The sequence below is a fragment of the Gossypium raimondii genome, chromosome 3, assembly GCF_025698545.1.
Source record: "Gossypium raimondii isolate GPD5lz chromosome 3, ASM2569854v1, whole genome shotgun sequence".
NCBI lineage: Eukaryota > Viridiplantae > Streptophyta > Magnoliopsida > Malvales > Malvaceae > Gossypium > Gossypium raimondii.
The window spans coordinates 50,768,435-50,782,440 of record NC_068567.1 but is presented as its reverse complement, the minus strand read 5'-3'; the positions used below and the strand labels follow the sequence as shown (position 1 = coordinate 50,782,440).

At 34.4% G+C, this 14,006-nt stretch overlaps 2 protein-coding genes across 2 annotated transcripts; both read right to left on the bottom strand.

Annotated features, from left to right (window-relative positions):
• Window positions 1–2,991: 2,991 nt before the first annotated feature.
• Window positions 2,992–7,376, bottom strand: LOC105794597 (hypothetical protein). The gene is made up of 14 exons (XM_012623847.2): window positions 7,208–7,376; window positions 6,489–6,648; window positions 6,100–6,357; window positions 5,792–5,966; window positions 5,593–5,654; window positions 5,360–5,523; window positions 5,128–5,225; window positions 4,892–4,950; window positions 4,666–4,800; window positions 4,338–4,582; window positions 4,093–4,252; window positions 3,674–3,749; window positions 3,501–3,551; window positions 2,992–3,407 (listed from the first exon to the last, which is right to left on the bottom strand). Exons 1-14 carry the CDS (start codon window positions 7,261–7,263, stop codon window positions 3,190–3,192), a joined length of 1,917 nt encoding a protein of 638 aa, XP_012479301.1. The 5' UTR covers window positions 7,264–7,376; the 3' UTR covers window positions 2,992–3,189.
• Window positions 7,377–8,577: 1,201 nt separating this feature from the next.
• Window positions 8,578–13,063, bottom strand: LOC105794596 (protein-tyrosine-phosphatase MKP1). The gene is made up of 2 exons (XM_012623846.2): window positions 9,937–13,063; window positions 8,578–9,369 (listed from the first exon to the last, which is right to left on the bottom strand). Exons 1-2 carry the CDS (start codon window positions 12,361–12,363, stop codon window positions 9,298–9,300), a joined length of 2,499 nt encoding a protein of 832 aa, XP_012479300.1. The 5' UTR covers window positions 12,364–13,063; the 3' UTR covers window positions 8,578–9,297.
• Between the last annotated feature and the right edge of the window lie 943 nt (window positions 13,064–14,006).

The window sequence follows — 14,006 nt, the reverse complement described above, 5'->3', positions numbered from 1 at the left end:
GAGTTTGCAAGGGGAGAGAGAGTTGAAGACATTATCTTTGAAGAAGAATGTGTTGATATTCCTCAACACATTCCTTTAATTGTTATTGACAATAATTAGGAACAACTTATTATAGGTGATATTGTTCAAGCGGTAACTCCGAGTCAAGACAATGTTATTGAACCTCCCAATCAAGTACAATAAAATTTTCCACAAGAACAAACTCTACAACTTCAAGAATCAATGCCATTAAAGTCCACTAGAGAAAGGGCTATAATTGCTTTAGTGGAATATTTTGACATTAAGTTGAAATAGATGATATTAAGTCAATGTTTTCTCAATGGTACTAGTTAATGAAACGATTTACATGGTGTAGTCAGAAAACTTTGTGTTTGGTGATGCAAAATCAATAGTTTGCAAATTAAAGAATTTCATCTATAGACTTAAGCAGGCTTCTTGTCAATGATATTACAAATTTCACTAATTGATTATCTCATTCAATTTTGAGATTAATTTTGTTGATGATAGTATATACCACAAGTTCAATGGGAGTAAGGTTCTATATTTGGTTTTATACATCGATAACATATTGCTTTCCAATTATAAGTTAAATCTCAACCAACGTCTTAAGAATGATTTTGGAATTAAGGAAATGTTTACATTGTTGGGATATTCTGCAGATATTTGAACAATTCAGGTATGTATCATTTGAAAGTAACCAAATGATTCATACATTATCTTCAGGAAACAAAATATTACATACTCATATATTGAAGATCTGATAAGTTAGAGATCGTCATATATACAGATTCCGATTTTGATGGAATATGGATGCAAAGTTTTGTCACTGGATTACAAATTGTAGATGGAATAAAAAGACTACTTAAGTTGTTATGTCATAATAAATCTACAATCCTTTATTTGAATAATAATAGGAGCACATCAAAGTCGAAACACTTAGACATTAAGTTCCTAGTTGTTAAAGTAAGAGCTCAGAGTGATCAGGTGTCTATAAAACATATTGAGACAAACTCTATGATTGCGAATCCGCTTATTGAGAGGCCACCACCCAAGGTTTTTATGAGCACACTACTCATATGGGTGTAATGTTATTTCAGGATATTTAATTTTAGTGGTAGTTTTTAATTTTAAATGATTTCCAATTATACACTTTTTGGTTATTTCAGTTTACAGATATTTTAAGGTTATTTTCTGTAAAATTAAATTTTATTTGACTTATTCACACTCTGATTTTGGTAAGGTTTGATCTCACTAAGGTTTAAGGAGGGTTAGTTGGAATTAGACATGTTTAGATCACATTGCATGTAATTTCCATGCTACATATCCATACTTGATATGTAATTTTGTTGTGTTAATATACGTGATTAGGGATGAACTTAGTTATGGTATATGTAACAAAAGTCACCTAAGTTCTATTTTAACATAATCAATGGACGAGATTGTCTATAATCTCTTTTTGATATGATTGAAAAGTATTGAGTTCATAAAGTTATATAACGACTTGTAATTATAAGGTAATTAATGTATATATATGTGATCCAAGTGGAAGACTGTTTGATAATTTGGATGTCATATATTATATATAACAAGAACAACTACATTTTGAACCCCATGTGATGGCCTGATGGTCAAGGGTGTTCACCGCCCCAGGTGAGGCCTGGTTCGAGTCATGCTAGTCGCGTTTGTTGTTCGGACTTTGCCCTGTTAATGTAATTCACCAAAAAAATAATAACATGTAGTCCAAATTAAAAGTGATCTAATTTGGTTAAGGCCATTGTTTAGAACTTCAGGTTAATATGCACATGTTATATATTATTTTTCTCACATCTCATCTTTAGAAAAGAGAGTGACACTTTATCTAGATTACTTGTGTCTTAATTTGGAATATCAAAATCACAAGATTCAAAGATTTCAAGATATCTGTGGATTCATGTATGCTTCTGCATCTAGTTTTTATTCTTGATGATCTAATATGACAGATCCCAGTTTATTAAGATTTATATCAGATTTTTTGCTTCTAACAACCAATAGTTAGGTGACTCCAAGTGTAGCTTACCTTGTTTTTCTTCATGCAATTATATATATATATATATAGCCATAGCCATAGCCATAGCCATGCCTCAACTAAAAGATTTTTGAATATCTAGAAATTCTTTATCATATCTAAACTTTGTCCATACACAATAATAAATCCCAATATCAAGAATAAGAACTAAGATTCATACGGATATCAAATCGATATGAAATAAAAAATAAAATAAGTTAATTGAAATATTTGTAATTAATCACGAATTAGCTAATTAAAAAAATCAGATATGAAACACTAAACAAAAGAAACATTTTGTAAAACTTTGCATCTTGTTGTCTAAGATCTTCGAAATTAAGAGGGATAAATTTGACCACTGATGCAAAAGAACTATCACTCCAGAGCAAGATCATGACGATAACGTGTAAAATAAAAAATAAAGAACGTAAAAAGAACAAAAAAATAAAAAAACAACGCTTCTATAAACAATATGAAATCATACTCCTAAAGAACACTAGGGTGCTAAATACATCAAACATTTTATCCTAATGGACATCCACTTCTTATCTTAACAGAGATCCACTTTATAACAATAAAGTATTTATAACACTAGTCACATAAAAACTATTTTTATATTTTTAAATTTAACTTATTTTTCTAAACAATAAAAATATTTTTTTCACTTACATAAATTCTAATTATTAATATTATATATTGAATTTGATGTTTTTTTATGTTACTCTGTTCAATTAAATCTTTATTTTCCTTTGTATTGGAAGGATCTTAAAACGTTAATTTGTTTTATTATTATAATTGAATTTTATTATTTTGTAATTTCTTTTAACCGTTCTTCAGAGAAAAAAATTGAACCAAACTCAGGCTTTTTGAACCAAACTCAGGCTTTGTAGTATTAAGTAGAGATATATTAGCTAAAAGTTAGAACTTAAAAGCAAAGAGGCAAAAACTATGAAATTCTGACCAAAATAAAAAAGAAAAAAAAGAACAACAATATGATCAATCTTGTGTTAAAATAGTAATAATAAGAAATGAAACCAAGCAGAAACAGGATTGCCATAGATATAGAGCACAATTGCATTTGCATCGGAGACATGAAATAAGAGGGACGGTCGGAGGTCACCCGATGAAAGAGTAACTTCTTTACACTAATCACAGGTTAGAACAAACAAAGAACAACCATGCTTCTCCACTGCTATTGATATCATCTGCTTTGTCACTCCAGTCTTTCCACTCCAAATTTCATGGTACTTGCATGATGCTCCTTTCATGTTTTTCCAGGGAAATACCTTACCTATGTCTGCTATGTTAGTAGATATCACTGTCTTCTTCGGGTTCAAATTGAAAATCGCAAGATATATTTCTCCTGAGAAAACCAATACGAAAATGATAATTAGAACGGTGCTTGAATATGATGTGCAAATTGAAAAAAAGTACTATGGCCTCAAATATATCAAACCTCTTCTCCCGGTTGCAATCCATGAACGAATTTCGTTCGAACCAGCATCAACTGCAAGAACAATCAAAATGTATTTGGAAATTAAAGAAAAATGTAAACTATAACAACAAAAAGGAAAAGATAACAAAATCTTGAAGATTCCTATAACGTTCAGTTAAAATCAAACATATCACCTTTCAGTAAGTCCACCGTTGCACATAGACCAGAATAACTGTTTACAAGGGAACCAGTACCATTCAACTCCCACATCTGTGAATTTCAGAATAAATGCATTAGATTTTGATACTTATTTTACCAACCTAGCTTGGAAAAGCAGTCATTAATAACAAGATACTGAAATTTATTGGAAATGTGCTGGCCATGCATGAGTTGATAACGATGCAGTCCTGTCTCCTGGGATTAAGTATTTATGACAGAACCACAACAGTTCTCCTTATTCGGGATTAAGCTTCAACAAGCCATTGTTTTAGATTCTATATTTATCCATCACCTTTGGCTAATTTTCAATTAGTATTTCGATTGTGTTTCCTTCCTTTGGTCTTAATTGCGCTTCCCAACTTCTCTGTTTTGTAATTTTAGAAATAATCAATACCTGATTAGCATCCCACTTGCAAGGTGAGAAAGAACCTCCCCCAAATTCTTTTGATGTAAGCCTCCTTCTTGGAGAAGCATCCAAGCATAATTCCATACCATCACTTTCTAATAAATGAAGCGTTCCCTCGTATTGTTTCTTGTAGATCATCTCCACACCCCTGTACAAGTTATCCAACAACGAATGAAAAAATTGCGTGAGTAAAAATAATTGACAGGAAACAAACTAGATATAAAGCTAATTACGAAGCCACAAGAGGTTTTCTCTTGTAAAGGCATGGAGGTTCCTCAAATTTGCTCTCCGGTTTCTCTTTCCAGCAGATTTGTTCAAGATCTTGATCAAGAGCTTTAGTTGACCAACCATTTGCTTTGGGATCCTTGCAGGTAATAAGACCCAAAGCTCGTATACCTAACATGCCCCCTTCGGCCAAATCCTGCGAGAGAACCTTTTCCTCACTTCTACATCTTCTTCTGCTCGTGATATAAGGAAACTGTAAAAACAACAAAGTAGCATGTCATTATTAGTTAAAAGATAGTTCAATTTCCCATATTATGTCCATGGAAGTTTACATGCCTCCATATTGTTTAAGCTGAAAGAGTTTATCTCAAGCAGTGTAGGGTTCGTGATCAGATTGTATGTGGTTTCATCCAGCTTTCTTACATCTCCTCCAAACATGAGAGGCGATTTGGCCATAGCCCATAAAGTTATCTGTGAAAAGAAAAGGATTAGGTCAATGTAAATGGCTACTTTTAGTGCCAAGTGATAGAATACCAAATCATAGGTATTTATAGAAACAAACCTGAGTTCTTTGCTCATCGAGATTAAGATTAGAAGTTCTATGTGGACCTTCATTCGAACCTATAATGCAGGAAAGTATCCAATTATTTTTGGTTCTCCACTGATTCTAGCTTAGCCCTCCCATATAAATGCCCAACTCAAAACAAATATTTTGCAACTAAAAAGTCATCATTGCATAGAGAACTGGTAGGGACAACAAGGGCATGAAAGGAATAGCTATTTGCCAGGGCGTATAACCTGGATCAGTGAGCCATCCCAATGGTAACATATCCAAGTCAGGCCACGACCTCCCCAGCAAGCCCTTGGCACCTATCATTTTAGCAGTAGAAAAGTCTCTGAAATAGAAAAACAAATATATCAGGTCACATAAAAGATAAAAAAAGAAAAGTGCAATAACATGTAAAAGAAGAAAAAGTCAAAATTTGATCTGGAAATGTATACTCTCGATCATATGGAATGCTTGACCCACCTGGTAATATCAAAGTGGGATAAAACATCCCTCCATGTATCCCAATCATCTCCAGTAATCCTGTACATGTTGACTAGTCCACTAACTTCTTTAGCCATAGCTGGTGTCACACTGGTACCAGGGGACAATGAATATATAATGGGGCGATCAAGCTTTCTCAGAACCTGCAAAGGTTTATCTTTTCAGAAATTTTAACATGAATGTGAATAGTTGTACCACAGGCCAGTTACTACCTCTGATACAAAGGTTATCTCTTCTACATCCAAATCATCGCCAAATACACAGTCGTGTTTTACTGCAGACAGGAAAAAAAAAAAGAAATGAAAAATTAAAAAGTAACATCGGAAGGATTCCAATTATACTCCCAAAGAAAGGAAATTTATCTGGTCAAGTTGTCTGTTTGTGATTGACAAATGTAAACGTTAACATTACCAAAATCAACACCCCACTCAGCATATTGGAGATAAAGTGACCTCAAGAAGGCTCTTCCAGCCTCTAGCTTGGTATTTACACTCATGAAACCATGAGACATCCAAGCACAAGCCCTCTCCTTGACCCCTATATCTTTTGCCCTCCACTGTCTGCCGAAATCTACATATGCAGATCCCTAGTAAAAGATAAAGTAAGAAAATAAATAATCAAACAAAAGTGCCAATGCTAATGCTAATGCTGTTTTTTTTTTCTTTTTTTTTTGTTATTCAAAGTAGAAAGTACTTTGTAGTTGGAACAACCGGCAGTACCTTGACAGTGTCTAAGATGGGGGTGTTTGCATTAAAAGATTGCAGGCTTATCCCTCTCATAACATGAATTCCCAACTTCAAACCCATGCCGTGTACTTTCTTTGCTACTTCTGAAAAACCTTTCCCACCTTTCGATGACGGCCATCTTCCTGGGTCAGGAATTGGCCTCCCCCATTCATCAATCACATCAAATCCAAGAGAATCAGTGTAAGCCCCTTCCACCTTCCTTCTATACCAAAGGTAATCCACCACAACATACTGTTTACAAGTGCAGAGACAAATGAAGAAAACAGCTTCTTTTTCTTTTAACCGGCATAAAATTTCCACTTCTATAGTTGTAATATCAGTAAAATATTCAAGCACATACAGAGCCATCAGCCATGTCATACCTCATATCCATGCGGCTTAAGACGGTTAGAAACAATTTCAGCATTTTGCAAGAATTCTTCCTCGGATATGGTCCAGCAAAAGGAATCATAAGAGTTCCAACCTCTTGGTGGGGTGCTAGCATGTTCTGGTTCAGTCTTTACATGTGTTTCAGATGGTACCCTGAAATAAGTTATCATCATGAGCACTAAAAAAAAGTGGAGAATCATTAACAGACATCACCTAATTTAGTGAAATGGTAAGTCATACAGCAATAAGCCAATAACATGCATCAATGTGGACATTAAACAAATAAGGCCTTTCGAAAAAGAAAAGAAGGGACAAAAAAGTAAAACAGATATTTGAAGTATCCAGTTTGGCAATCAACATTTTTATCTTACAAGGAATATGCATAAATTAAGCTGAATGGTTCATATCCGCCCAAGTTATTACACTATATGGTTAAGAAAATTTTGATATACTTTAACAATGCACTCAATACTCATAGTATCTTACAAGAATTGAGATAAGCGGTTTGATAGTATCATCAGCTAACTTTTAAAAATTCTTTAAATTAGAGGAAAAGAAGCGATGTAGTGGGAAAACTGTTGGTGTTTCTAATAGTTTGAAGCTTACTGATTCATATCCACACCAGTTTAAGTATGAATCAAAAGCTAATAAATTAGAGCAAAGGGACAACCCTTCGGCAATGAAATAAAAGAGAGAGAGAGAATGAAAGCACCTGCAGAGAGAGGGAGCGAAGAAGAAACAGAAGAAGCCGAGGACCGATAGCCTCATAGCTGATTCGGTGTAATTGGGTGTGGCTTGCTTGTGGTGTGTGGGGAGCGTTTTAAACTAGTCTTCAGCTTCTGGGACTTTTTTAGAGGATGCAGCAAACTGCCTGTAATCTATCTATCTAAAAGAGCATATATTTTAGTACTACACAAGTTTAACCTTCTATGCTTGCCACGTGGACAAGCTAAAAGAAGGAAAAAGCAAAAAGATTTTGGCTTATTCTCGTCCATAAAGGTTAAAATATTTTTACTTCATACTTTGAATTTTAACCTTTCTCTCTTATTTTAAAATTTAATAGAATTTTTAAATATAAAAATTAGATGAACTAAAATTTTAAAATAAGATACAAAAGTGCTAATTCGATTGGTGTTATCCTTATTATTAGTATTAGAGAACATGAATTTAAAAAGAATCGAAAAAGATTATGAGTAATTTTAAATATTATATATAAAAATATAAAGAGTTAATTCTTGAGTGAACTCAATGTATGTTTTCTTTCTTTTATTTTTCAAAATTGATATTTGATATTAATTTTTGTTAGAATTTTTAATTTCTAAATAATGCATTTAACATTGTCATTCTAATTAATCAACACAAAATTAATTTATACTAAAAATCTTATCACATGCTATGCGTGTGGAGACCACATATTCGAATACGATACATAAAATTATTAAAATAAAATTTTAGTTAAGTAGTAAATTTAAGGTTTTATTAATGTCATTAGTGTTGGGTTGCATATTTTTCACTCATTTTTAAAAAATAAAATATTAAAATATCTTCTAATAATACACTTTATTTAAAATACGAAAAGATATTTTTGTAATTTTCTTAATCGAATTTGTGTCACTGTTTGACTCGAACACCAACTCAATGGAAGACAAATAATAGTTTAATAAAGCTTAATTTAAAATTAGTTTTTATTATTAGTTGAATAGATTATAGAAAGAAATTGAAAACTGTAAGTAATAATTAATTAAATTGAGTTGTGGATATTGTTTTTAAAGCTCTTTTTTAACTGAAGTCTAAAAATAGACTTGAGAAATTGATGTAACAGAGGTTGAATGTTTGTAAAATCTCAAAATTGATTTTCTTTAGAAGTCTTTTAATTCACTTTCTTAATATAAATATAAATGTATCAAATCTTAATTTTAAATAAATATGATCGTTAACATGGTTGATAAGTTTTGATTGTTTTGATTTTTTATCAAAATCAATTGAATTAATCCAGTTTGGATTGAGTAAATTCATTGATTTTTTAAATTTTTAAAAAATATTTTTATAATATTTTAAATACTAATATTAAACATAAATAAATACAAAAAAAACACACAATTATTTTTTATTCAACCCTAAAAACAAATAAGTTTAAAAAACCGTCCTACGTTTGGTAATAGCTTACCTGCTAGGTTACCATCAGGCATTTGTGGGTTCTTTTTTCTTCTTCATCATGTCTCGAGCTTTTCTCCAACCACTCAGACAAGACAAGACAGTTAATGTTTAGGTTGAGACATGGCCATGCTCGTTAATGCCAGCCTTACCCAAACAAATGTAGGGACTGCAGAGATAAATGGTTTCCCTTTCTTTTACCTTTCACCAATCGTCGTTTTTTGAAATATTATGCTAAACTCGATCTATTAAAGAGTTCAAATTAGCATGTTTATGGATACAAAGTTACAAAAACTGCTAGTGCTTGGTTTCTGGTGCTCAATGATTTTGATTTTTCTTTTCAACCCAAAACGCACAACCGCTTTTGGTGGGTAACTTACCCCACAGGCTAACTGCAGAACAATGAACAGCTTATGGTAATAGCAGCATTACTTCCAGTTCGTGTTTTTTTTTTGGTTAAACAATGTCTGAGATCTTCGTCAGCAATACATCACACAAGCAGGATATAAACCCCTTGCTTCCACTGCTTGGGATGCCAACTCCCCGTTTTACTCGATCTACAATTGCGATATTGATCACCATCCATTCTGCCTATCCATTGAGGATTGGAATGGTTCAAGCTCCTCTCAATAATGGTTGTTCCTTTGTTCAGCCTTTGGGATCGGTATAACAGTTGAAAAGCTTACAAAATTGCTCCGGCTCCTCGCCTTCTGTGACTACCTGTGTTTCGCAAATGAAGTTTCAGACATTAAAAAATGTAGCTCAAACTAATCAAAACCATGATGATAAAAAAAGTGGTTTAGAAGACCCCATCATATGCATGCTGGGGAATGGCTTTACAAATGAAAGAATATAGCATGAATGCCATCCTGTGATGCTTTACACCCCCACGGCACACAACCGAGATGATCAATAATCTAAGACTCACATCCGCAAGCATGATCATATTGGTTCTTTTGGCATCAGCAAGTTTGATCAGCTTGTACCCCAGTATCAGTTTTAGTGATTGGGCAAATATACACATAGATCTCCGACTTAACCGGTCTAACCTCTTAATATTTACCTCTTACTATTTATCAAAGGAACTAACTTCATAGATCATTAATACCACCAAACTAGATTTTTATATGTTATCTTCTTTATCACTAGGTGGAAGGTGATTCTACTTTATTGGTTCATAGTTAGAAATCAGAGTATTAAAGCTAATAAGCTATTTACATGAACATAAGTAACCACAGATTTTAATGAAAATATAATTTGTTATATAACTTCCAAAGAAAGGGTTACCTGCACTGAGGCATTTAATGGCAAATCCATTTTGTTAAGAAATTCACGGCCAATAGATTCCCAATGAAGATGACTATCCTTGTTTGTGCCACCAGAGCTTTCAGATCGGCTTTGACCTTTTCCGCACATAACTTCACGGCCTAGCCAGATATATAAAACACCAGAACAATCACTTGCATCTGGAGCTAACAACATATATGCTGCTCCAGACTCAAGGATGTGATGAGATCCACGCATCTCCACTTTACTGAGTGTAGGCCACTGATATAGAGCCATGGTGGTTACTCCTCTAGGGTTCTCAAAGATAGCACCGGATTGAGCACGACATTCACCGTATTCACTTTGATTTTCAGTCCTCCCATGTGACTTAATGCTAACAGCAACAACTTCAGCATCTAACGTTAACTCCTCTGAATCATCTTCGGGCTCATATTGATTACAATCTACATCATTCATTACATCATCATCATCCAACTCGGGCATAGCAAAGGACCAAGACCTCACAAGATTCCTGGGGACTTGTTCATCAACTGATGGTAACACCATGCGTGGTGGAGGATGACTCCCTCGGCGCTCAGCAAGTGACGGAGAAGTACCTTTACAGGGCGAACCAGTAATTGCCACACTCAAAGTATGATCAGAAGAAAATGTTTTTTGGGGTGAAAGGGAAGTTTCTTTAGATTGTAAACAAGAATATATATCAATAGCTTCCAGGCCTGAAGGTGAAGGTTGCCGAGAAGACATATACGAAAAGTCAGACCAATTAGAGGATGAAGGCGAAAAAGCGAATGAACTGCCATAGTCAGACGTTGAAGGTGAAAGTGTAGGAGACTTGGAACTGAATTTTGGGCTGCTAGCCGCAAAACTAGAAAAAGAACTTGGTGAACCACAAGGGGACCTTGGTGCCAGTGGAGAATCACAAGGAGTAACTAATTGTTCTACATCTTCACACGGACCTTTACTTCGAATCGGGCTAGTATCTGGGAAACAATCAAAGGAGTCGGGTGACCCACATGGAATGATTGATGGCGAGGAGAGTGAAACATTATCTTCTGCTTCTGAATCTCTACGAGTGTCGTCGACAATCATATCTGATCTATCAGTGCCAGGAGTCAAATTACAACCCAATTTGGATGAATTGACAAATTCTTTCATGATGCCATTAGCAAACTTCTGCCTTAGCCTACCCCATCCATTCTCTCTGGCAGGAAGGCAAGTTTCTGATTCAGCAGCAGACACTGAAAATGGTGGAACAACACCACCAGCAAGTGCCTTATGGAAAAGTTCAAAATCCAAATCATAATCGCCTACCTTCCGTTCACCAACGCAAATATTGGTTGCTTCGGCAGCTGCTGAAACCTGTCCAATAGCAAGAGCATCCCAGAATTTCACAGGCTCTTCCCCTTCTCTAACAGTTATAATAGGACCCTGCGCCCGTTCATATCGAATAACCTGATTGGCAGCCAAACTAGCCCTGTTGGACATAATATTGCTGCATTTCTTTCCAACCCAAACATAAATAGCTGAAGGAACATGCACAATGAAGGCCCCACGGGAGTCAAGCCCTTGTATACCTGGATGATTCAACAGTTTTGGCACAAGATGAAGAGCATCATACGAGGAGTGTGGAGCCATTTTATACATCCTAAGCAAAGAATTAGGGCTTGCAGGCGCCGCATGCACCCTCTTTTGGCACTGCAAAAGTTGGAAAGCGAACCCTGTATTGGGATTAGTCACCCCACGAGCTGTCTTCACATACTTAAATGCATCCTCGAAGCTCTGCACTTCCCTCCACATGAGATACGCAATCACCAAAGAAGTCGATCTAGATACTCCCTGGCAGCAGTGCACCAAAACCCTCCCGCCTTGCTCCTGAACATCCTCGAAGTAATCAAACACATCATACAAAATGCTAGTGATATCCTCGGACGGGTTGTCTTGTAACCATAGCGTCTTGTAAACAAGATCGTTCTTGAAATACTCGGGACAAACAAAACCAACACAGTTCAACACATGAGTAATCCCATTCTTGGCCAAAATTTCCCTGTTCTTAGCGACGGCATCACTCCCTAAATATATATGATCCGCAATCCTGGAGCACTCTTTGTCATAGAAAGCTAGCTTATCTTTCCTCAACTGAAACTCCCTATTGGAACCGGGACTCGGAAGGGGCTTAACAGAACCTCTAGGCGTCTGGGGATGAGGCCAGACACCAAGGTCATCAGAGCCAGCGTTTGGCCACTCTTCCACCGGCCTTCTTTTTATACAAAGAGGAGGCAAACATGATCTCCCTTTTGTGTTCGTAGGCGGTTTTGGGTTCGGCTTAGTTGGTGAACGGTCGGTCCAAGAAATTGACCGTAGATATGGTTGCCGGGCGTCGTCAGCAGCAGTCCCGGCAAGCCGGTTTTTTTCTTCTTGCCCAAACATGTTAAAAACAAAAAAGAAAAAGAAAAGGAGTTCCAACCAGAATTCCAAAGAAATTAATTGATACCCATTAAAGGATACTTCCAGGAAATTCCCCAATTCATGGTCTTTCCCCTTTTTATAATAAATAAACCACCCAAATTTTCTACCTAAACCCCTTGACTCTTCTCTCTCTTTCTTTATTTTCTAAGTAAATGTACAGAAGATTAGACAAAGAATCAAATAACGAAGAAAATTCAAATACGACTATGACTCCGTAAAACTTCTAGCTCGTAGTATTAGCTGAGGCTTCATGGCACCAATAAGAATCCAACTGTCATATACAAAAGAGGAACAAGAAATATATATATATATATAATATTTTTTCTTTATTTATCTATTTTATTAAAGCTGGGATTTTTGAAGAGAGACTAAAATACAGAAAAAAAAATCATTCCGTTGAAAACTCAACTTTTGACCAGCGAAACTTTGAAACTTGAATTTGGAAAATGAAAAAAAAAGGAAATGAAATTGATTAATTGAAACAGGGGTTGCTGCAAAAACATTTCAACAAAAGAGAAGAAACAGAGGAAGAAAACAGGGTAAGTGATAGAGAAAGAAAGGGAGAAGTGAGTTCGTGGGAACGAGTTATGGGTGACACAGTAGTAACAGCCAATGGGAGATGATTTTGTTGGGTTTTTGAGAAAAGAAAAGAAAGAAGAGAATGGGTCAAAGTGACACATCATCCTGGTATGGGGGCGTATTAATAATGCATGTCAAATCTTGTGAGGTAGTAATGAGGAATAAAGAATTTATTTTCTTTTTCTTTTGTATTTTGAGATTCATAAATATTTTAAAGCAAAATTTTTGAAATTTTGATCTACCAATAGCAATTTAATATGTTAGATTAAGTTATTAGTTTATGTGGTACATTTATTCTATATTTAATATTTAATCAGTTCTAGTTTTTATAGTTTTTTTAAAGGTATAGTAATTTATTCTGCCCTCTAATTATATAAGAGAAAATTTATTTTAATCTTCTATTTAATTTTTTGTTCTTTTAATATTTAAACTTACACTATTTATCAAATTACCTAAAATGAATGAAAAACTTAATTGTTAACTTTGCTAATATAGAAATACACGTGAATTGTCATGTCGATATCACGTCAACAATTAATTAAATTTTAAAATTCAAAAATTTTTAAAATTTTAAAAATATATAAAAATGATTTTTAATATTTTTAATATCAGCAAAGTTAGTAAGTGTTAACTTTTTATCCATTTTAGGTGATTTGACAAATAATATCTATTTAAGGGCTAAAAGAGATAAAAATTAAATGAGTAGCCAAAATGATTTTTTTATATAAAATTAAAAGGCCAAATAAATTATTACACATTTTCTAAATTTTAAAGTTTCAATCCAATAATGGTCAAAGCCCTTGATGTAAAAGAGAAGTGTTATGTATTAAATTTACACCTAAATAATTCAATGAAAATGACAACTAATAGTTCTATCAATGAAGACGGTAAGGGTGAGGCTTATCAGAATGAGGAAGCGAATTCGGATATAGTGATGGCAGGGGAATTGGACCAGACACACCACTTTCATGGAAGGGGAGGTTGTTAAGGAAAAGTTTTCATGTTTTGAGAGGGAAGAATGGTGG

What these genes read in the sequence shown, in the direction of transcription:
- LOC105794597 (XM_012623847.2), bottom strand. Translation starts at nt 7,263, where the DNA reads ATGAGGCTATCGGTCCTCGGCTTCTTCTGTTTCTTCTTCGCTCCCTCT. An exon ending in TGAGTGGGGTGTTGATTTTG is followed by an intron (nt 5,655 to 5,791) that starts GTAATGTTAACG and finishes TCCTGTCTGCAG; the next exon opens with TAAAACACGACTGTGTATTT. An exon ending in GGGATGGCTCACTGATCCAG is followed by an intron (nt 4,951 to 5,127) that starts GTTATACGCCCT and finishes CCTGCATTATAG; the next exon opens with GTTCGAATGAAGGTCCACAT.
- LOC105794596 (XM_012623846.2), bottom strand. Translation starts at nt 12,363, where the DNA reads ATGTTTGGGCAAGAAGAAAAAAACCGGCTTGCCGGGACTGCTGCTGAC. An exon ending in CATTAAATGCCTCAGTGCAG is followed by an intron (nt 9,370 to 9,936) that starts GTAACCCTTTCT and finishes TGCGAAACACAG; the next exon opens with GTAGTCACAGAAGGCGAGGA.